We start from the raw sequence: 22162 nt of genomic DNA, 5'->3' as shown, positions 1-22162 counted from the left end.
ATGAGTATGATTAGACATAAGCTCAATACTTTTATTATTTGTATTATTATTATTGTTATAATAATGAATAATAATAATAATAGTTATTATAGTTCTAATAATAATACTTATTATTATTAATGTTTTATGTAATACCAAGGACAGAGCAACCACAGCATTCAGACATACCAAAGCAAAAACTTGAGAAAACTGACAATGTACAAACAAGACATAAATGCTGACAACAGCATGCAAAACGCAAAGTAAAAAAATATTACTAATCACAAAATTCAAAAGGTAATACACTAAAGTGGAAGTGGAAGGAACAGAAAGAGGAAACCAGTTTATGTTCAAAGCAATAGATATTTATATCATAATGTTTACACTCTTACAACTTTAAAACTCCACAAGACAAAATGTTTTTTGTTGAATGTTGAAGCCCTTCTAAGAACTTCAAAACCTATATAGTGCTTTCACAACAGATGTAGCTGATCTCTGAATGTTTTCTTTCACTGGTAACATTGTGTATTAAACCTGACAACATAAAGAATGGTTATATCAGTGAAAAATGACTAAAACTAAAACCTGCGGTAAGGTCAGTACCAGTGACCTCCAGGCTTTCAGTTAAACTGCCGTCAGATACATAACAGGCTCCACAAACCCAACACATTTAAGCCTGACGCCTTTCTCCACCACACCTCAGAAGACTCACTTTGCAAGCTGTTCAACAGACTACTGTTTACCATTCACAGGTGCAAGCAATTTGGATAACCTGCTGGTATCGCCACCCCACAAACCATGGAACTAAGGAGAACACACTCAGGCTACAGAACCCCAGACCAGACATGTCCCCCTACAGGAACTGCTATGAGTGTGCTTCCAATCAATCTGTGGTATGGTTATGTATGCAGCCCAATGACAGACAAAAATGAGTATAGGATCTAAATGCAAGTTTAATCCAAAATCAGGGTCAATGCACAGTGTATTGTTCAAAAGCTAGATGACATGACAGCGTTTGAGGGAACCAAAATAGGAATAACCTGTAAGACAAACCCATCAACAGCAATAGATGAGATAACACTATGATAGCAAACAGGTCTAATGAAAACAGCAGGTGATCTGAGTTCCAACAGCGAGGGACAAATACAGCTCTTCTGAGAACACATGCAACTGTGCTCAGTTGTGTCACACCCAACTCGTGACCTCTGTTTTGACCTTAACATTTTTATGACATCAATGAATGCCAATTTATTCCTTTTTTCCTTTTCTAAAGCTCACATTTAAATTTTTTTTTTTTATGTCTGCTTTCATCCTTGCCAACATAAAGCACTCTTTTTTTGCGTGTGAAATGTATGCTGTAGGCCTACAAATAAATTTGCTTTGGCTTATGTATTGTCCACTAAGCTCCTCCGAGTACAACAGACATTATTGACAAGATTTTTAAAAGTTAATGATTCACTTCCACTATAGCCATACTGCTTTTGTCTATCTGCTGACATACATTATGATACAGGTAAGAGTCAATAGGCAGGGCAATCCCTCTCACTGATAAACCAGAGCGACTGCATGAAGTTCAGACATTTTCTGTCACCATCCATAACCCAGCAGCCACACTCATGGCCTTTTTTGTGAAAACAAAAACAAAAAAAAAACAATGTACACAAAAAAAAAAAAAAGGTTTAATGAGTATGACTGTGTGGGAAGGTCATTATCAAAATGTTTTCTGAATAAGAACAATTACTGGCATCAAAATGGTAAATCCATACATATACTGTAGGAATCCATTTCAAACTACAATCTTAATGTGTGTAGCTTTCATTACTGTTAGTGCAAACTAGTATGTGAAGAATTATATATGCAGTTATTTAAAGTTTAGCATTTGTGCATATTTGTGATTTTTTTTTTCAGTTGGTAAATACCTACATTTGCTGATTTTCTGGTAACAGTGTTCATTGTATGAAAACAAAGAAGTTAATCTGTTAGAACATAAAGGTGTAATATAATCTGTTAGTGCATAAAGCGTAAATATGTAATATAAATGCGAGTATACATGTTTATATATAGAAACCTGAGGAAGATCTAAAACATGACAAACATTTCTAGTTTGTTTGTTAAGGCCCCCTGTAAAAAATAGCAAAACAAAAAAAAACAGGATCCAACAGCATCCATCTTCCTCCTCCATCAGCCCAAGTCCCCACCATGCTGAGAAACAGAGACAGAGAAACAGGGAGAAACAGGGAGAAAAAAAGGAGAAACAGAGAAGCATATACAGTGGTACTGGTGTGGTACTGGTGTAGCATATCTATGGTACTGGTGTCATGAGGTAATCACCTGAAGGCACATAATAGTGGCAATCCACTCTATGAATTCATCTTCAGAATCACAGCAAAAGTACCTGGAGAGAAAGAAATGACTTTTATGTCTTAATGCTTACAGTGTATGGTTTACAGTGTATGGCACACACCCGAGCTTTGTAGTCTCTGTCATAAATAAATCTTATTAATGTGGATTGCCAGTGGAAACGGCAGCTTGACAAAGCCAAGCTATGTGTCAAATCTAACACAAACATTACACCTAAGGCAAATAGGTTTGATCACTCTCAGTCGTCACACTTCTTTCTCCATGGATGATTCAGGAGTGTAAATCCACACTAATATTCCAGGAGAGGGGCGGGGCCAGAGCTTTTTTTTGTCGCCTAGTGCTGTTATTTAACATATAAGCAACATACAACCCTCAATGTGGGTGCCAAAGTACTTTAGTCATGTACGAATTGTACTCTTAGCCTTGCTTGTATTTATTAAAAATGTATTTTGTAAGTTTAGCGTATTGTTGTAATGCCATAAATAGTATAAGTGCATAAATGATTGTAATTATTGTAATTAAATTATTGTAATTTATTATAATACTCATATAGATGGCACGAGTGTAATTTCTATTGTTTAAGTACAAGTTAAAGGCATAGGATGCTTTTCTTTATGTTTTGGATTATGTTCATAAACTTTTGCATATGGTCACTTTAATTAAGATACACGTTTTGATTCCTGGGAACAACACAGTTTTCGTACCTTGTTGCATTTCAAATTAGGAATAACTGTTTTAGAATGCCCCTTGAGATGTGATTTTGTTGCTAATCTGCAATAAACACCTTTATTGCTTGTACTTTTTACACTGACTCATGTGGACGTTTCTCTTTTCTTTTTACGAACACGTGTGACAAACACTGTGACTACTGCCGAATCCCGTATTTAACACAACCTAAACACGATTCCTACCCAAATGCAAACAGTTTAGACTCTCCGACCACATTAATGAAGAGAAATAGAGATTAAAAAACAAGAAGTGTAGAGATCAATAGGACGGACATATGCTGGATACAGCAATAGTTCAGGAGTCATCGTAGGTAAGGAACACAGAAACAGACAAGAGTTGTCACAATGCCCAGGCACCCAGAGAGAGGGACATGCCCACTGACACACACACACTTTAGTTCTGCCTTGCCTTTTGGCTTCTTAAAGAGTCTTCTCATCCACACTAACGTATCACTCTCTCACTGCCGCCATCACAGCAGTCTTGTAATCAAACCCATTTTTGCTGTAAGGCTTGGCAGACATACCTATAGCATCTCCTTTATTCCAACCAATGCTAAGTGCCCTGTGAGGGAATTATATTACGCTGTGATTATCTTCCCCAAATGAAGAGCATGTAAAATACATCAACATATGCAGAGAAAATGCATTTAACATAACTTAAAATCAACGCCTAATGAACTACCTGGATGCTATGGGATCCCACACTACCAAATCATGCCTACTATATCTATTTATAGGATTATAGGTAGGGACATGGGTACCTGTCATCTGTCTTGACATGACAACTGGTCCAGGCACTACCTTTCCACACATATATGAGTGACTCACTCAAGAAATGAGTCTACAGTCTTTGTTTGAAGACAGCCAGTGACTCAGCTGTAGGAACAGCCAGTGGAAGTTAATTCCACCACCTGGGGGCCAAGACACAGAACAGTTGGTGTCTTGAGGGATATGGTGCTTTGAGTCGATCAGTACTAGAGGCTCTAAGGCAGTGTGGGGAACAATGGCATTTGAGTAGTGCCTTTAGGTAGATGGGATCTGACCCTGTTCTGGCTTTGTAGGAGATTGTCACTGTTTTAATATGATGGAACTGCTACAGAGAGCCAGTGGAGGGAACACTGCAGGGGGGTAAGAGGTGAAAACTTTGGGAGATTAAAAACAAGCCAAGCGGCTGCGTTCTGGATGAGCTGCAGGAGTTTGATGGCACAGAGGAGAAGACCTGCCAGGAGTGAGTTGCAGTAGGCCAGTCTGACAAGGGCCCGAACAAACACCTGAGGGCCTTCTGTGGAGAGAAATGGATGGATTTCCCTGATATTATAGAGGAGGAACCTGCATAACTGAGTCAATTTAGCAACATGAACAGAGAATGATTGTCCTGAAGTATCCCAAGATTGTGTGCCTTGTCAGCTGGAGTGATCCAAAAATTCTAACAACATCCTAGAATCTTACATCTCTCATGATAATCAAAACTATGTATGATTGTTCTGGATTATGTGTATTATGTGAATTATGTGGATTATGTGGATTAAGTGGATTAAGGCATTATTGCCATGCCAATGGTGAATCAGTTCCAGGTTTTTTGTTGTCTTTGCTTAGTCTTAATCCAATAATTTGTACTGTTTCTCACCACTGCTGTTGGTCATGAAACACTGTTAAGCCCCACCTGCAAGCAAACAAATAAATTACAGTGCATTAACAATAACTTTCAGAAATATTACTCTTAAAAATTGTGTGTGTTATTTACAGTATATGTGGCTGTACTTTGTGTGTGAGGTGAGTGTGTGTGTAATTTCAGAGTAGGTAGCAGTAGTTTGTGTGTGTATATAATTATGTTGTAGGTGTCTGTAATCTGTGTAAATGTATATGTGTAATTATGGCATACGTGGCTGTAATTACAGTGTAGTTGGCTGTAGTTTGTATGTGTGTATATGCATGTGTGTGTCTGTGTGTGTAATATATTTACAATGAAGGTGTTTGAAGTTTGTGTGTCTGTGTGTATATATATATATATGTGTGTGTCTACGTGTCTGTACTTTCTGTGTGTGTGTATTTACTGCGTAGATGGCTGTAGTTTGTGTGTGTGTGTGAGTGTGTGTGTGTGTGTGTGTGTGTGTGTGTGTGTGTGTGTGTGTGTGTGTGTGTGTGTACCTACGGTGTCGGTGGCTGGAGTTTACTCATATAGCCTTGGTAGACCTTTATTTCTTGTACTGGCCATTCCTTCTCACACTGAGAGCCCTGCAATAAAAGTACACACACACACACACACACACACACACACACACACACACACACACACACACACACACACACACACACACACACACACACACACATAGAGCTGTCTTTATAGGGGCCTTAGACTGAACAACTCCTGATCAAATTAAGTTTATTCAGAGTATTTCTCCACTATTATATCACATATATTATGTCATATATTCAGGTTTATACCCATGTATAGACACACCTGCAGTTCTTTGTACAGCCTGAAGGTGGAGCCACTCAGCTCACAATGGCGGTTGGAAAAGCTCTTGCATTTGCCCCCTTTAACTTCACTCATGCGTAGTGCTCCCAGCTTGCACACTTCCTCTTTACCACCTGATTGAAGAAACAGAGGTGGGCTTGTGTAAAGAGTCAAGAGACAAAGTGTAAAGAGAAAGTGAGGTCACCACTATAATAATAATAATAATAATAATAATAATAATAATAATTTCAATGTATATAGTGCCTTTCACAAGTGGGAAACTTGGAAGACCCAAGAGCAGTGAAGAGGAAAGTTTTTAGTTCATATTTAAAGGAACCTTGGTTACATGTAGCTCAGTGGTGAAGGTACTGGACTTGTAATTGGAAACTTGCTGGTCCAAGCCCCACCACTGCCAAGTTAACACTGTTGGACACTGGATAAAAGTGTCATAAAAGTGCTAAATGCCATAAATGTAAGTCAAGTTTGTGGGACAGTAAAAAGAACAGAGCTAGAGGATCTATGGGAGTATGAGGGACCGTATAAGTGAATGAACTCAGAGACGCAGGTAGTAGCACTCTGAACTGTAGAAGGATCTTATACTTAATCTGGGAGATAACAGGAAGCTGATGCAGAATTGCACATACTCAAATACATATTGATGTCACTGGTGTAATGGCTTCTCTTGACCAGCAGGTGGCTCTGAGGGCTGAGGGAGTAACAGACTGGCAGCACTGCTTCCTTGTAGTGCAGCTCTCGCTCTGATAAACAGACATTTTTATGACTCTATTTTTAAATCTTTGAATCTGTATTTATACCTGTTTCATTAATGCTATTATCAGTTGGTTTTAAAGCAATGTGCAGGGTATAAAACAACAACCATATTCCAGTCACTGCAAATGTATCAAAATTTATCCATCTGTTTTCAGTCCTTCCACTTGTGTTACTGTGTGGACATGATTTAAGCTTAGAGATATATATTAATAGTTTATATTCTTAGACTATTTACATGCACTTCAGTCGGACCTTCATTTAAAAGAATATTTCATTTCAAAGAATATTTAAGAATATTGTTTTCTGCACTTAAATAAAGACAAACAGCTTGACAACTCTGTTTGAGGAATGTTTTCTGACCAATCTCTTCCTTGGTCTCATAACACCTCCAAAACTCTCCATCTGCTGGCTGGATTCCACGCATCTCTAAAACCTCCAGGACCAATTCCTCTACTGTTGTACTCATCCCGACCTCACACACACACACACACACACACACACATACACACACACAGAGAGAGAGAGAGAGAGAGAGAGAGAGAGAGAGAGCACTCTTTATTTCATCTGTGTATTCTACTTTAATTTTGCTTATGTATACTGAATCAGAATTAACTTAAATTCCAAGTCCCTTAGAGCTCCTGACCAGTGCTTTTGAGAAAAATGAAAATGAAAACATGCTTAAAGCTGAAGGCTTCTGTCAACATGGCTAAGTGGTATAATTTTTTGGGATATTAGCTAAGCTAACATGGGAATGTCTGGTTCAGTATGCGCAGCTCTGGTCAACAAATCCTTAAAACAGTGGACGTGCTTTGTTTCACAGGCTGGAGTGTACTGACAGTTGGTACAGGACTTGAAATACTGTCTGTGTAGTTACTAAATATTGCATTTTATATACAGATTACACTTTAAGGCCATGATGTAATTCTTGAATCCCTGGTAAAAAAAAAGCAAAAAAAAAAAGCCCATTGTCATATAGGAGCAGGTGAAGCTTCAAGCTCGAGCTTGAGCTGAACACTGCTGAAAGGTGACTCACCTGCACAAGGAGTTCTGCATCCTCCTCCCTCTTCTCCAGGTAAATGGCACAGACGGTGTGGGAGGGGACAGGTGTCAGAGAGGCCTGGTACACAGTGACAACATCAGCCATCCGAAGAAGGCAGGAAGTTGCACATGTGAACATGTTCAGACTGTGCCATGGGTTTCACCAAGGTGTGCACTGTGTGGAGATGCAAGGTGTTGAGCGTCTAAATTACCCAGAGGCCCTTTGAAACCTTGAACTCTCACCTGGTCTTTGAGCTTGTTTAGAATGAGAAGGGTCATGTCCATCTGCTTCTGAAGCTCTGCATCTGAGATCTGGGGAAAAACATTTGTTTAGCTGTGTGTTTAGCTGTCTTTCAAATGTCAGTGCAATGTCACAGCATCTATGACTGAGGTGCTTTCCATTTCTTCTGAGTATACAAGTAATTCTAGAGACTATTGGACTTGTGTCAGATGTGTAAAAAAGAAATTCTATTACTGCCACCATTGTAAAGAAAGATTATCTCATTATTCAGTGTGACGTTAACAATGACGCATGTGAACCATAGCAATTTTAACAAGCACTCAGGTCCTCATGGACAGTCAAGGAGACAGGCATTACTTTAAAGGTTGTGACCTGCTGGTTTCAGGCTGGACTCACATTAAAGATGGCACAGTAACTTCCAATCAAGTCCTCCACCACTTTGAAGGTCCTGGGGTCGGCTTTATCCGTCTGAAAGAGAGTCGGCCCGAACACGAGTCCCAGATTCCGTGTCGTCATGTGGTTTATGTTGGAGAAGTTCTGCACGCTAACAGAAAGTGGTTAGCACTTAGACACACAGTTCTTCAAAGCAAAGGGGAATATATATACCAGAAAGACTTTTCCCAGTCCTGAAATCTGAAAAACTTCCTTTTTTGGAAGAGTCCCAAAAGGCAGCGCATGTATAAGATAACACTTCTCTAATCCCTAACGGGAAATTAGACACAAAGGTCTGTCTGTCTTGAAAAAGGCAATGAAACCTCAGATGTTGGTGTTTGGTTTGTGGAAGTGAAAACAACAATGAAAATAATAATATGAATTTTTGTCTCCTTCACGTGCTTTCTTCCTGAATTGTGAACCTAACAAACAAAGCTTTTGAAAACATCTACAGCAAAGTAATGACGGGTACCAGTAGAGGTGGTTAAAGAGAGCTTTGAAGGTCTCTCTGTTGACTTCAGGCAAGCTGGACAGGAGTGTCTGGTATCTGCTGGTTTTGTTACAGTTATCTGTTAACTCTGCAGAAAGTATGACACAATGACACCAGGATTAAAACACCAAAAAACAAAAAACAAAAACAAACAAAAAAGCAATATTGGATGGAAGCAGCTTTATCTATGGCCTCCATATATGTGAGAAGAGGCTAAAAGTACTGACATTGCAAAGAAATGTAAATGTAAATGACACTGCAGTCCAGTGCAGGCAGCAGTGAGAAAGGTTTTACAGCACTGTTCTAATCTCACAGTAGTCTTCAATATTTCTACACTATTTCCCCACCACCAACACCATATCCCCCACAGTATCACAGAGGGCTGTACACACACACACACACACACACACACACACACACACACACACACACACACACACACACACACACCCTTGTTCTCATTGTCAACCTCTCGAACACTACCTCTCAAAGATTGTAGTTTTTTTTGGAAGAGGGATGATAACAGGTGCTTGTGTATGTGTGCATGTCATTAACCTGCAGTACAAAGCCAGTTCTGTGAGTTTTGCTGTCCATTAAACAATCCTTCTCTGACCTCTCGGAGAAAACGCTTCAGTGTGTTTGCCACATTGTCTACTGCAATATCTTCGGGAACACAAACACTCCGTGCATCACGCAGGAATTCTTCCAGCAGAGCTGACACATGGGAATGAACACCACACTTCCTGTAGATGCCAGTGGACATGAGACCTGACAGTACACACACACATCACACATCATGGTACACACACACACACACACACACACACACACACACACACACACACACACACACACACACACACACACATACACACACACACACAAACCCAATACACTTATGAACACTCTATTTATATGCAAGAAATACAGTATTTGAAAACAAGGTACTTGTTACAGTTTTGCTTATTTGGAAAATTGTGTGTGTGTGTGTGTGTGTGTGTGTGTGTGTGTGTGTGTGTGTGTGTGTACCATGACGTGTGATGTGGTCGAGACAGCGGTCAACAGCGATGGGGATGCCTGACTCGGTGAGCTGCTGCAGGGAGAGTGGCTGGTCTCCTGCCCCGCCACAGAGTCCGATGGACCGTACCCAGCCCGGAAAATGGGGCTTGTTCTCTGCTATGACATGTAGAGATCCACCTCTCCACGAAAACACCATATCCCCCACACTGTCACTGAGGGCTGTATACACACAGACATAAACACACATGCATGCACACCTGAATATCAGCAACCAGCAAAAAAATGATATGATTGTTTTTTAAAGCTGAATTATGTAGGCATATTGTGTGTGTGTGTGTGTGTGTGTGTGTGTGTGTGTGTGTGTGTGTGTGTGTACTGGTTTAATTATAATTGGTTGTAGAGTTACAGCTGCATCCTCTAGTAATGGCTGAAAGATGTTTTCCTCCAAAGAAGGAAAGTGGGTTTCTTTACTGTACACTTTGTTGATGCACAATAAAGAAAGCAGAGAAAAGAATGGCCCAATTAGACTACCAGTGCACCACGTCTGTCTGTATCCAGGCTGGCCTGCAATGCCAGTTGCTGATGGACAAATGGCAACCGTGTTTCAGACGTTGATGTGCAGAAGCCAAGATTCTCATTGGTGGGAAGTAGTGACCCGGCAAATAAACTGTCCAATCATGGAATAATAATGGGGCTGGACAACAGAGATTTTGAATGTGGTGCATAAATAAAGGTTCTTCATTACAGTGTACAAAATAAAAGCCCTTCATTACAGTGTGTGTGCTCTGTCACTCACTGAGTGTAAGTAGCTTGCGCAGGTCAACATTCTGTACTGAATCATGAAGAAGAACTTGCAGTCTAGAGCCACTAAGGCAGAACCAACCAATTCCAGAACTGCCTTCAGCACAGCGTAGGCGGCCCAGACGATCACAGAGTCCACAAACATCACTCAGAACAGCAGGAAGCAGTGCCTGGATGAACATACAGAGATACAGACAGACAGACAAAACTTTGGTTTGTCTCTCCAGAAGAAAATAATGGAATTTCCTTTCATCCTTTTAACCTCTCTTCAAGTAAAAATAATCCCTGGTTCCCTGAGAAAAGCATGTAGTGTCTGACTGGTTATCACTGGTTATCCATATTGTGATCATTGAATTCAGTCCAATTTAGAAGGGGGTAACTACATAGCCTCACAGTGCAGAGAGATAATCAACACTACAGTTTGAGTTTACCTTACACTTATATTGTAATAGTACAGTCATAATAGTACAGTCTCAGTTTGAGATGTTAAAAATGGCACAGTCTGAGTGTGAAAAAACAGTAATGGTACAGTCTGAGTTTGAGGTGATAGAAATGGTCCAGTATGAGTTTGAGATGGTAGTAAAGGTACAGTTTGTGTTTGAAGGAGCAGGGTGTGAGTAATATAAGTAATCTTGGTTACTATAGCAAATGCCCTGATCCACTCTTTGATAGTAACGATGTCATCAGCTCCAAAAAGATAGACCCGCCCACTATCAGTGTACAGCTCAAAGGTATGTTCATACCTGCCAACCAATCAAAAGAGACACCATAGCCATGTTGGACTAAACAACTGAAAGTACAGTCATTAAATAATGAAAAGTATCAGGCCAGAGCTGGAGAGTGTTACCCATGAATCCCTGGACTGTTGAAGGACAGGCAGATGATGTCACTCGTTTTTATGCAGCCACACCTGTTAGTGCTCTGCTCAGTCTTATAGTAACTGAACAGTCCGTTGCCCAGGCAACACCACCTCTGAGAAAAATCTACAAAACACAGATAAGAACATTACTTCTGTTTTATGAAAGCCTTCAAACTCATGGCTCCCCACAAACTCAAACAACACACAAGACATTTGCTGAGTAAATTAAATTAACATAACAATGACTTTTATGTGTATCTGTATTCTATGAGTAAATGACAAAGCACTTTTGTAAGTCGCTCTGGAAAAGAGCGTCTTTTAAATGCCATGAATGTAATTGTAAATGCATCTGTTTCACTTTGCCATATCTAACATGTCAGGTCAAAGACATGATTCACACACATCATCTACAGTCAAATTTAATGTGCATCATTAAAGGGGTCTGGGTGCTGCCATCCACTCCTCCTTACTTAAAGGATTTACTGACAAGATTGATTCTACATCAATACTTAAAATAAGCTTAAAATATGATATGAAAACCAACATCTTTATTGGGAAGCATACCATTCAGCACAACACAAATCAGCACGTAATGAATTGTTTACAAGTTTAGAATGTCCAATATGGATAAGACATCAGTCTTTAGAGCTGAAGACTGTGAGTTTAATTCCCACCTGGATTGCTTTATATCCTGAATTTCTGTTCAGGGATCAGTCAAGTCCACCTTTTGATGGGTGTTTGTGGTTGGCAGTAGCACAGGGGTGGGGATGGTGTCTCTGTAGAGGGCCAGTGTGGTAGGTGCATGATGCAGCTAAGACTGAACAAGTGTAATCAGGAACCTGTCTCATAAAGCAGGATTTACTGCTGCTTGTAGAGTGCTAAGGGTTAGGGTTAACCCTGTATAGAGTGGTATGGGTTAGAGTTAACCCTGTATAGAGTGGTAAGGGTTAGAGTTAACCTCTATAGAGTGGTAAGGGTTAGAGTTAACCTCTATAGAGTGGTAAGGGTTAGAGTTAACTTCTATAGAGTGGTAAGGGTTAGAGTTAACCCTGTATAGAGTGGTAAGGGTTAGAGTTAACCTCTATAGAGTGGTAAGGGTTAGAGTTAACCCTCATGTAGAGTGGTAAGGGTTAGGGTTAACCCTTATGTAGAGAGGTAAGCATTAGGGATAACCCTCATATAGAGTGGTAAGGGTTAGGGTTAACCCTCATGTAGACTGGTAAGGGTTAGGGTTAACCTTCATGTAGAGTGGTAAGGGTTAGGGTTAACCCTCATGTAGAGAGGTAAGGGTTAGGGTTAACTCTCATGTAGACTGGTAAGGGTTAGGATTAACCCTCATGTAGAGAGGTAAGGGTTAGGGTTAACCCTCATGTAGAGAGGTAAGGGTTAGGGATAACCCTCATGTAGAATGGTAAGGGTTAGGGTTAACCTTCATGTAGAGAGGTAAGGGTTAGGGTTAACCCTCATGTAGAGAGGTAAGGGTTAGGGATAACCCTCATGTAGAATGGTAAGGGTTAGGGTTAACGCTCATGTAGAGAGGTAAGGGTTAGGGTTAACCCTCATGTAGAATGGTAAGGGTTAGGGTTAACCCTCATGTAGAGTGGTAAGGGTTAGGGTTAACCCTCATGTAGAGAGGTAAGGATTAGGGTTAACTCTCATGTAGAGAGGTAAGGGTTAGGGTTAACTCTCATGTAGAGAGGTAAGGGTTAGGGTTAACTCTCATGTAGACTGGTAAGGGTTAGGATTAACCCTCATGTAGACTGGTAAGGGTTAGGGTTAACCTTCATGTAGAGTGATAAGGCTTAGGGTTAACCCTCATGTAGAGAGGTAAGGGTTAGGGTTAACCCTCATGTAGAGAGGTAAGGGTTAGGGATAACCCTCATATAGAATGGTAAGGGTTAGGGTTAACCCTCATGTAGAGAGGTAAGGGTTAGGGTTAACCCTCATGTAGAGAGGTAAGGGTTAGGGATAACCCTCATGTAGAGAGGTAAGGGTTAGGGATAACCCTCATATAGAATGGTAAGGGTTAGGGTTAACCCTCATGTAGAGAGGTAAGGGTTAGGGTTAACCCTCATGTAAAGAGGTAAGGGTTAGGGTTAACTCTCATGTAGCGAGGTAAGGGTTAGGGATAACCCTCATATAGAATGGTAAGGGTTAGGGTTAACCCTCATGTAGAGAGGTAAGGGTCAAGTCAGAGTCACCTACCTGCTTGCGGTTTGTAGTCAGTGATTGGCCTTGCAGAGGAAGCAACCTTGAATAGGTATCCATTATGACAGAGAACAGACGTGTGACCGACTGTGTGGAAAGAGGATATTGTGAGCATGCCTTAAAGGATAACCTAGTATTTAAACACCTTTATTATTATTATTATTATTATTATTATTATGTAGACTACAGACTGAAACATTTGTTATTTTTATCTTCACCTTGTGAATTTTGCCCTTGAGCACCATGTCTGGAAAATAATACCAGACTCAGTGTTGACAGATCTTTAACTGAGCTTTGACCGATCTTTGAGCTTTGACCAAGGTTTGACTGATCTTTGACTGATCTTTGACTTATCTTTGAGCGTTGACTGATCTTTGAATGACCTTTGAACTTTGATCTTTGAATAATTGTTGAGCTTTGACTAATCTTTGACTGATCATTGACTAATATTTGAGATTTGACCAAGGTTTGACTGATCTTTGACTGATCTTTGACTGATCTTTGAGCGTTGACTGATCTTTGAATGACCTTTGAACTTTGATCTTTGAATAATTGTTGAGCTTTGACTAATCTTTGACTGATCATTGACTAATATTTGAGCGTTGACTGATTTTTGACTGAGCTTTGACTGAACTCAGCTTGTTTGACATTTTGAATATCGTGGCATTTGTGACACTTTCTTTGAATGAGCCACCAGTTTTTTTTTTCTATGTTCTATGTTATGTTTACCTATGTACCTGTCATAACGGCAGATCCCAATGCAGGCTACAGAACCCAGCAGCCCATTCGTCACCCAGTCAACGACGCAACCAATCGGAGGCGTCCAATCAGATCTGTGTCTGGTAGTGTTCACTCCAACTATCCCTTTCCCCGTCCTGGATCGGAAGTCAGAGAAGAACCCATGGTGGAATCTATGCAATGTGACTCCTTTCGCTTATCTGGGGAGGAACGATGATGCTGGTTCCAAGGAGGTCTGTGTTTATACTGTGGATCAGCAGGCCATCTAGTCAGGGACTGTCGTCTCCTACCTAACCTAAATCATTCACATTGACAGTTTATATTGGGTCTCATACTCCGTCCTCTATGTTCACAGCCCTAGTTGATTGCGGGCCAGAGGGCAACTTCATTCATGCCCATCTGGTACACGACCTGATCATCCCATATCTCTCTGCACAACCCCTGTACAACTCACCACCAGTTCCCTCCACTCTGAACTCATATCCTTTCTAGTCTTGCAAGCTTCATCATTTCCAGTCATTCTGGGCCTGCTGTGGCTGGAGCAACATAACCCAAATATATTTCATGGCCCCAGAATGGAGATAACCCAGTGGTCGGCTTATTGTCAGAAGAACTGTTGGACTTTACCCACACTATGACTCTGCGCCACGATGATTGAGAGGCCTGCTGACGAACAAGTTTTCGTTCCCCCCCAGCAGGGCGAAGGCAACCCTGTTACTCCATCACCATTCATGTGATTGTTCTGTCAAACTCCTAGAGGGTACAACTTTACCAAAGGCATGCATCTATCCCCTCTCCCAAGAAGAGGAAAGAGCCATGGAACAATATATAGAGGAGGCACTAGGGCAGGGTTTCATTCAGCCATCCACTTCCCCCATGACATCAGGTTTTTTCTTCGTAAAGAAAAAGGACAGTGGCCTTCTTCTCTGCATTGATTACCGAAACCAAAACCTGATCTCAAGGAAGTATGCTTATCCACTACCACTCAGCCCCTGAAACAGCTAAGAGACAAAGGTCTTCACAGAATTGGACCTCTGTAACATGTATAATCTTATATGGATCAAGAAGGCAGATGAATGGAAAACCACCTTTGTCACCACAAGGGGCATTATGAGTACATGGTGATGCTGTATGGTCTCAGCATCACACCCTTGATATTCCTAGCATTCATCAATGATGTTCTTCGAACGGTAATAGGATGATATGTCATCACGTATATTGACAACATTCTTATTTACTCACCTGATCTTCCGATGCACATCCGACATGTGCGTTCAGTACTAGAGATTCTCCTGGAGAATGTACTGTATGTAAAGGGGGAGAAATGTAAATTCCATATCATGACCATGACCTTCCTGGGGTATGTAGTAAGCCATGGGGGAGTTACTATGGATGACAAAAAAATAGAAGCCATCCTTCATTGGCCGGTATCCACCACCGTCAAAAGGCTACAGAGTTTCCTGGGCTTCGTGAACTTCTATCCACACTTCATAAGAAACTTCAGTAGCATAGTGGCCCCCCTCACATCTGTCCTTAAATGGTCTTCTACTAAATGGGATTGGACTCTGGCAGCTGAGGATGCATTCGTCAAGTTAAAGGAGGCTTTCACCATGGCCCCCATCCTTTAACACCTGGATCCTACAGTCTTGTTTATTGTAGAAGCAGATGCATCTAATATTGGAGTCAGGGCCGTGCTCTCGCAGAGGCATCAAGGGGACAAACTTCATCCAGTGTCACCACACACTGCATTAGTCTCATCTAGACATTATGAAAGCACCTACTGGTTTCGCAGCAATGTATAGGATTATGTAATGTGTCATTCTGCATGGCTGTTGACAGCAGTTAGATGACAGTTATATGGGCCTTAAATTATAAGATAACACCAAGGTACTAAGCAGTACATTCAGATTGCTCAGAAAAAAGCGTCAAAGCCTGCTTTAAAAGTAGAGCTCTTATACTTGGTAGACATAGTAACTAATACCAGTATTTCTGTTTTAGTTTTATCAGAAAAAAATTCTGATCACATAGACTTTTTAAACTTTACAGTTTTCCGTTTTGTACATCTGTGTAGCGAAAAAATTATACACAAAAAAATAACAAGAAGTGGAGTGAATTTCTAACCATCTGAAAAACTGATTCAGACAGAATTAAGTTCATTCTAATGGAAACTGTATTATTATTATTATTATTATTACTATTAATATTATTATTATTAGTTACACATATATAGTATCTTTCTCATTCCCAATGATGCTTAGGAATTGCTTAGGCAATTCCTATAAATTATGTAAACTGAACACTAGAATGTTAAAAAAATACAGGTTTTAGTACACTTGAGCAGTGTAGAGTGTGGTTGTTAGATCAGAGCTCACTATACCTTAATGAGATCATCAGTCCACACACACTCATCTGACTTCAGATTGTAAACCTTGGATACAGATTGTCCTAAAGACTGGTGCACACCTGTCATCTCACACACACACACACACACACACACACATACACACACAAACACACACACACACACACACACACACACACACACACACACAGGGGCACGTGTAACTGTATTTACACAGACATGACTCTATAAGCAGTGGTATACCGTGTGTGTGTGTGTGTGTGTGTGTGTGTGTGTGAGTGTGTGTGTGTGTGTTTGTTTTTACCTGCACATTGTTCACACAGCAGCACACACAGGTTGACTGAGGCCCACTCTGGCATTACAGCACCACAGTCTGCACACGCACGATTTGTCTCCAAACTCCAAACCCTCTCACACACACTGTCTGATGATGACTGGCTCACACATGCCATCAGACAAGCATACCAATGCTGCCACTCCACTTGTGAGTCCACCATGAAACTACATTATAAAAGACAAGGAGAAAGGGTTTTTTTTTGTGTGTGTTTGTGAAAGAAAGAAATAAAAGAAATGTAAAAATGACACTTATAAAGTTCATTATACATGTCATTGAGCTATTATTATTATTATTATTATTATTATTATTATTATTATTATTATTATTGTGGTCGTTGTTGTTAAGTTAAAGTGTACCTGAAGGTCCGGTAAGGGGTGGTAATTTTGACAAATTTGCTGGTCTGTTTCACACTTGCTCTAGACATGTCAATGTCAGTGATTCCTATACCCTGCAAATACTCCTGCACACACATATACACATACACATGCCATGCAACATTTTCAAAGGTGTACGTTTACAGAAATGTGAGCATCCCATAACACTTATGAACACACATATACTGTACACACACCTCACGATTTCTGAACAGGTACACCTTGTGGTTATTAACCACTGTATAGAGTTTGTTGCGTGGTGATGTCATTTCCAGGTAGCCCTCAGTACTGACAACAGCAGTTTTAAAAAAGCCATTCCCACACTTTTTCTCTTGTCGACTATCTAGAACCTTCCATAGACAGCTCAGCCAGTCATCTCTCTGTTCTAAAACACACACACACACACACACACACACACACACACACACACACACACACACACACACACACACACACACACACATGCATGCACAAAGACACACATCAACACACACACAACCTTTGAGTATGTTCAGATTGCTTAATACATCATTTTTAAGAAGTATGTTAGTGCAATTTAGTGTAATGAGATTAGTGAGAAGTGAGATCAGAGTGTAGTGTTTAGTGAGTTTAGTGTATAATGGCATTGGTGTGTAGTCAAATTAGAGTGCAGGGAGTTAAGTGTGTAGTAGGCAGTTATAAGTGAGTTAAGCATGTAGTGAAAACTCAACTGCTATTTGGTGCACGGAAGAGAAAAGTTCGTCCCTGAGTTATGATCTCAAAACGCTTCTCACCCATACGCACTACCTCGCTCACACAAGCCAGGGCCACCATGCGCTTAGAGTACACCTCCTGCAGAGCATGATGAGGATAAGAGAGAGGGATGAGAGGGAGGGATGTAGAGAGAGAGGGATGGAGAGAGAGAGAGAGAGAGAGAGAGAGAGAGAGAGAGAGAGAGAGAGAGAGGTAGTGAATGATCAAAGGGAATATAGAGAGACACCAAATGGGAAGTTACAGGAATAGAAGGACATATACTCTGATACTCTGAACGTTTACTGAATGTTTGAACTGATGATTGGTTGAACCTTGTTGTTCTGAAAATATCTCAGATACTCCCAATCCAGGTGCACCCACCTCCTCTGAAACTGCCGGCCTCTGAAAAAAAAAAAATTGCCACTACACGTTCAACACTATTTGCAAATGAAGGTAAAAAGAATTATATTGCTATGTATAAATGAAGAATACACAATACACAGTATTTGGTCACATTACCAAAAATGTGTTGCTTAATTATGAATTGATTCCTAAGTATTTGTTCATTTTAGCTCTTCCAAAGAAAATTCTGATTTCCTGACTACAGACTGATGAGCTGAATCAGATGGGCTGAATCTCGAGTTCCTGAAATTACAAGTACAGCTGAAGCTTTGCAGATATGGTTGTGAAAATAAAATGCCAACATGTTTCTGAAACACACACACACCCACACACAAACACTATGGTTGTGAAAAGAAAATGCTAAAAATTAAATTCAATACACAGACACACAAACAAACACACAAACACACATACACCCTGTTTCCCAAACTCACACATACTTACCCATTAGGGGGAGTTTTATCAAGCCAACCTGATTTAATTATCAGTTGCAGATTCAGATCCTCTGGATGATCAGGAAAACCCACACAGTGTATATCAATACTCTCGTCACTACATACATCACACACACACACACACACACACACACACACACACACACAGACCAATAGACACACAAATATGCAGAGATAGTGTTAAATGTTCATACTCTTCAATACACAGGCCATGTTGCCCATCATTTACTACTATATGTAGACATCAGTTAATCCTTAAAACCACACACATCACACACACACAAACACACCGCTCTCTTTTAAAAAAATTGTGTGTCCCGCCTTCTTCTACAGAAAGACTTCGAATACTCTTTAGGCCCGCCACTGCAATGGACCCCTATTGGACAAACAAATAAATACATAACAATGTAAAGAGACAAAATGTCAGTAATGCAGTAGCTCGATTCTACTCAATATATGTGTATTGAATATACACAAGCACACAGAAAGAGACAAGAACTCACCTTTTTATCCACCATGTCAGTCTGTGTGTAAATCCTTAATGGAGATATAAGGAGATATATGCTAAGACTATGTCCTGACTACATTTACTGTAGTCTGCAGCCAAGCATAAATACCTGCTCTGTAACTTTGCTATTTATTTCTAATAATACTACTCTACACAGTACTCTGACATGAGGTCAAGAACCACCACACACTGGTCCCAGCTCAAAAGCTTCTGTCCGATGAATTTCCAACACACACTTCTTTATATGAACAATGAGGAAGCTATGCTGTTGTTTTGTATGTGTGGTTATGTGTGTGTGTGTGTGTGTGTGTTTGTTTGTGTGTGTGTGTGTGTGTGTGTGTGTGTGTGTGTGTGTGTGTGTGTGTGTGTGTGTGTGTGTGTGTGTGTGCAAAACTCTGATGGAGTTTTAATTTTTACTGGCATGCAGAACATATGATGTGAATGATGTGCAGTATACTATCACAGGTTATAACACATTTACATACATCTGCATACACTTTAGCTTTCATATGCTGTTTAATTGACAAGAGAGAGATTTGTCTATATATGAGCTGTTTATGACAGGTTATAATCTGGCAGAGCTAGAAGAACATGAACCCAGAACCAGCCTAACCTGACATGAGTCTGTTCGGTCACACATACCATGCATGACTTTTTGCCAAGTACTAAAGCCTGCTTTAAATGTCACTAATTGTCTCTAGATGATGCCATGTGCTAATTAGCATATCTATGACATCATTGTCATATTTGCCTGCTGCCTAGTGTCAGATGGTGTCAGCCTTTCACATCTGGTTGCTTCTCTCCTACTCTGTGTTAACATACATTGTATTTTAATATAGCCAAATTCCCAGGAAAGCTGTTCTTATTTCCATATGTTATTTGGGAGAAATATGAAATAGTGACTAAAAGGTGTCCCATTTACGCTACACGTTAACCAGCACTCACTTCCAAGCCATTTATAAGATGCTGCTCATAACATGATTCTTGTTCAAGTTATGGAACAGCCATTATACTGACATCTAGTAACCTGGTTGTTTCAGAGATGTTTCACAGTCTTAAATTTATTTTAAACATGGTCACCTCCATGTGGAAGACCTGCTCTATGGAGAATAAACTGGTTCATTTAAGGACTACAAAGCAATCTGATTCTTAATGTGAACTGCACATTATATTTTTACAAAATGTAAAAATATTATATTTTACAAAATGTAAAAATATTACAATATTAAAAATAACTTTTTTGCTAATTTTTGGTGGTAAATTATTTTTTTTTCCCCTCTGTTCTCAACCTTCTTTTGGTGTAGAGTGCCAAGTCAACACAGTGTTTTGTTCTTTTTTCAGTTTAGTTGAGAGTCTATACAGATCTCCAAAACTGTCCATATACCGTGACCAAGACTGTGAATTTAAAAGGCTGTCTAACACTCAGTGGGCATGCAGAAATGATACACTGAGATCCCTGAAGGTTCTTTCTGCCATGATGAAGCTACTCCAGAACATGGCTGAGCATGACCCACCAGACCCTATATGAGGTGATGCCTGGATGCTCTTGTGTAGCATAGATTATAAATGTATTCTGTGCATGGACATTGCCACACCCATTGTCAATGAGACTGCCATTGCATCTGCTTCACTTCTGAGCAAAGACCTTTGATCTGATGGTGTATGATGATGGTGCATCCTACACCATTGTGGAGGGTGTCATGCAATGAATGAAAGCAATAAGGAAGGATGAAGAGTTCAAGGTAATTTTTTCAGAAGCAAAAGGACAAGCAGAGGCAATAGGCACTGAGGGTCCAGATGAAATACCTGGACAAGCATAACACAGGAAGGTACCTCAAAGGTACAAGTACAGCTCCCTGTTTGATACAGAGGATAGCCAAGCCCAAGGCTTAGAGGAGCACTACCAGGAAAAGGTGTTCTCTGCCTTTCTTGACATATTCTCCCAGGAGCCACACTGGAGATTCAAGGGGCAGGATGACACACCAACTAGATCAAGCCTATCACATCTTCACTGCCTTACCACCTCAGATAACGATATGAGCATGACAACTGACAGAGATGCCCTATCTGTCAGAGACATGTGCCAGTTTTATGATATGAAAGATGAAAATTATGTCACTGAATACCGAAGGTATTCCACTCATCATGTGCTCTCACATCCAGAAAGGTCAAAGCTGTGCTAAGGTGCCTTAAAGACAACAACATGGAATCTGACTATGCTCCTCGAAACATATGCTACAGTCCCAGTGACAGCTGCTTTAGGAGAGTGATAATTCTTTAAACGAAAGTTGATCAAACCTCATGTCAGAAACCAATGTGGGGAAAGAAGTTTCTTTGATCTTCTGCTACTGTCAATTGAGGGGGATATTGAGGTTGATCACAGTGAGGTCACTGACAGAAACACAATTCTGCTATTCCCACCAGCTCTCTTTCCTGAGTATAAGCTCCCTAATCATAGCTTTCTTTTTTAACATCATCACATCTGTGTGTGTGTGTGTGTGTGTGTGTATGTGTGTGTGTGTGTGTGTGTGTGTGTGTGTGTGTGTGTGTGTGTGTGTGAAACAAATGTTAATAGTTCCCCTCTGTGTTTTACTTTGGAGGTGTTTGTGAAATACATATTTTAAAGGTTTTAATTCCCCTCGTGTTTTTAACATAGAGAAACGATTATAATTTAATAGTATTACCTAATAACATAATGATAAACTAATGAAGAATGAAAACTATACATGATGCATCACGTGTGGCCACGTGTCGTGCAGTAGATGCCTTTTTTAATGCTTCCTTTTTGTTTTTTCACCTTTGCCCTTCAAACACTTCCCCTGCAGATTAATATTCTTTCTCCACCATGTTGAAGGCTCCGAAACT

The 22162-nt window shown here is 40.2% G+C and overlaps 1 protein-coding gene across 1 annotated transcript; it reads right to left on the bottom strand.

Annotated features, from left to right (window-relative positions):
- Nucleotides 1-159: 159 nt before the first annotated feature.
- On the bottom strand, nucleotides 160-19498 carry LOC145659045 (arf-GAP with Rho-GAP domain, ANK repeat and PH domain-containing protein 1-like). Its single transcript, XM_081719814.1, has 27 exons — nucleotides 19293-19498; nucleotides 19080-19165; nucleotides 18779-18886; nucleotides 18265-18334; nucleotides 17911-18031; nucleotides 17398-17585; nucleotides 17183-17286; nucleotides 16794-16990; nucleotides 16505-16590; nucleotides 16172-16190; nucleotides 13387-13476; nucleotides 11170-11305; nucleotides 10963-11065; nucleotides 10318-10492; nucleotides 9531-9740; nucleotides 9057-9269; nucleotides 8484-8589; nucleotides 7976-8123; nucleotides 7582-7650; nucleotides 7334-7417; nucleotides 6661-6772; nucleotides 6174-6287; nucleotides 5533-5663; nucleotides 5221-5303; nucleotides 4696-4731; nucleotides 2311-2374; nucleotides 160-2181 (listed from the first exon to the last, which is right to left on the bottom strand). The coding sequence occupies exons 1-27, from the start codon at nucleotides 19305-19307 to the stop codon at nucleotides 2161-2163; spliced, it is 2889 nt and encodes a 962-aa protein (XP_081575940.1). The 5' UTR covers nucleotides 19308-19498; the 3' UTR covers nucleotides 160-2160.
- Nucleotides 19499-22162: the final 2664 nt, after the last annotated feature.

The sequence above is a fragment of the Electrophorus electricus genome, chromosome 8, assembly GCF_041902795.1.
Source record: "Electrophorus electricus isolate QZ-2024a chromosome 8, ASM4190279v1, whole genome shotgun sequence".
NCBI lineage: Eukaryota > Metazoa > Chordata > Actinopteri > Gymnotiformes > Gymnotidae > Electrophorus > Electrophorus electricus.
Note: the sequence above shows the minus strand (reverse complement) of the source record. Positions and strands in the feature narration are given on the sequence as shown.

Excerpts from the sequence above, each read along its gene's own strand:
- LOC145659045 (XM_081719814.1), bottom strand. Across the intron at positions 18,032-18,264 it reads GATATTTTCAGAACAACAAG|GAGGTGTACTCTAAGCGCAT; the intron begins GTTCAACCAATC and ends CATGCTCTGCAG. Across the intron at positions 9,270-9,530 it reads CGACCACATCACACGTCATG|GTCTCATGTCCACTGGCATC; the intron begins GTACACACACAC and ends GTGTACTGTCAG.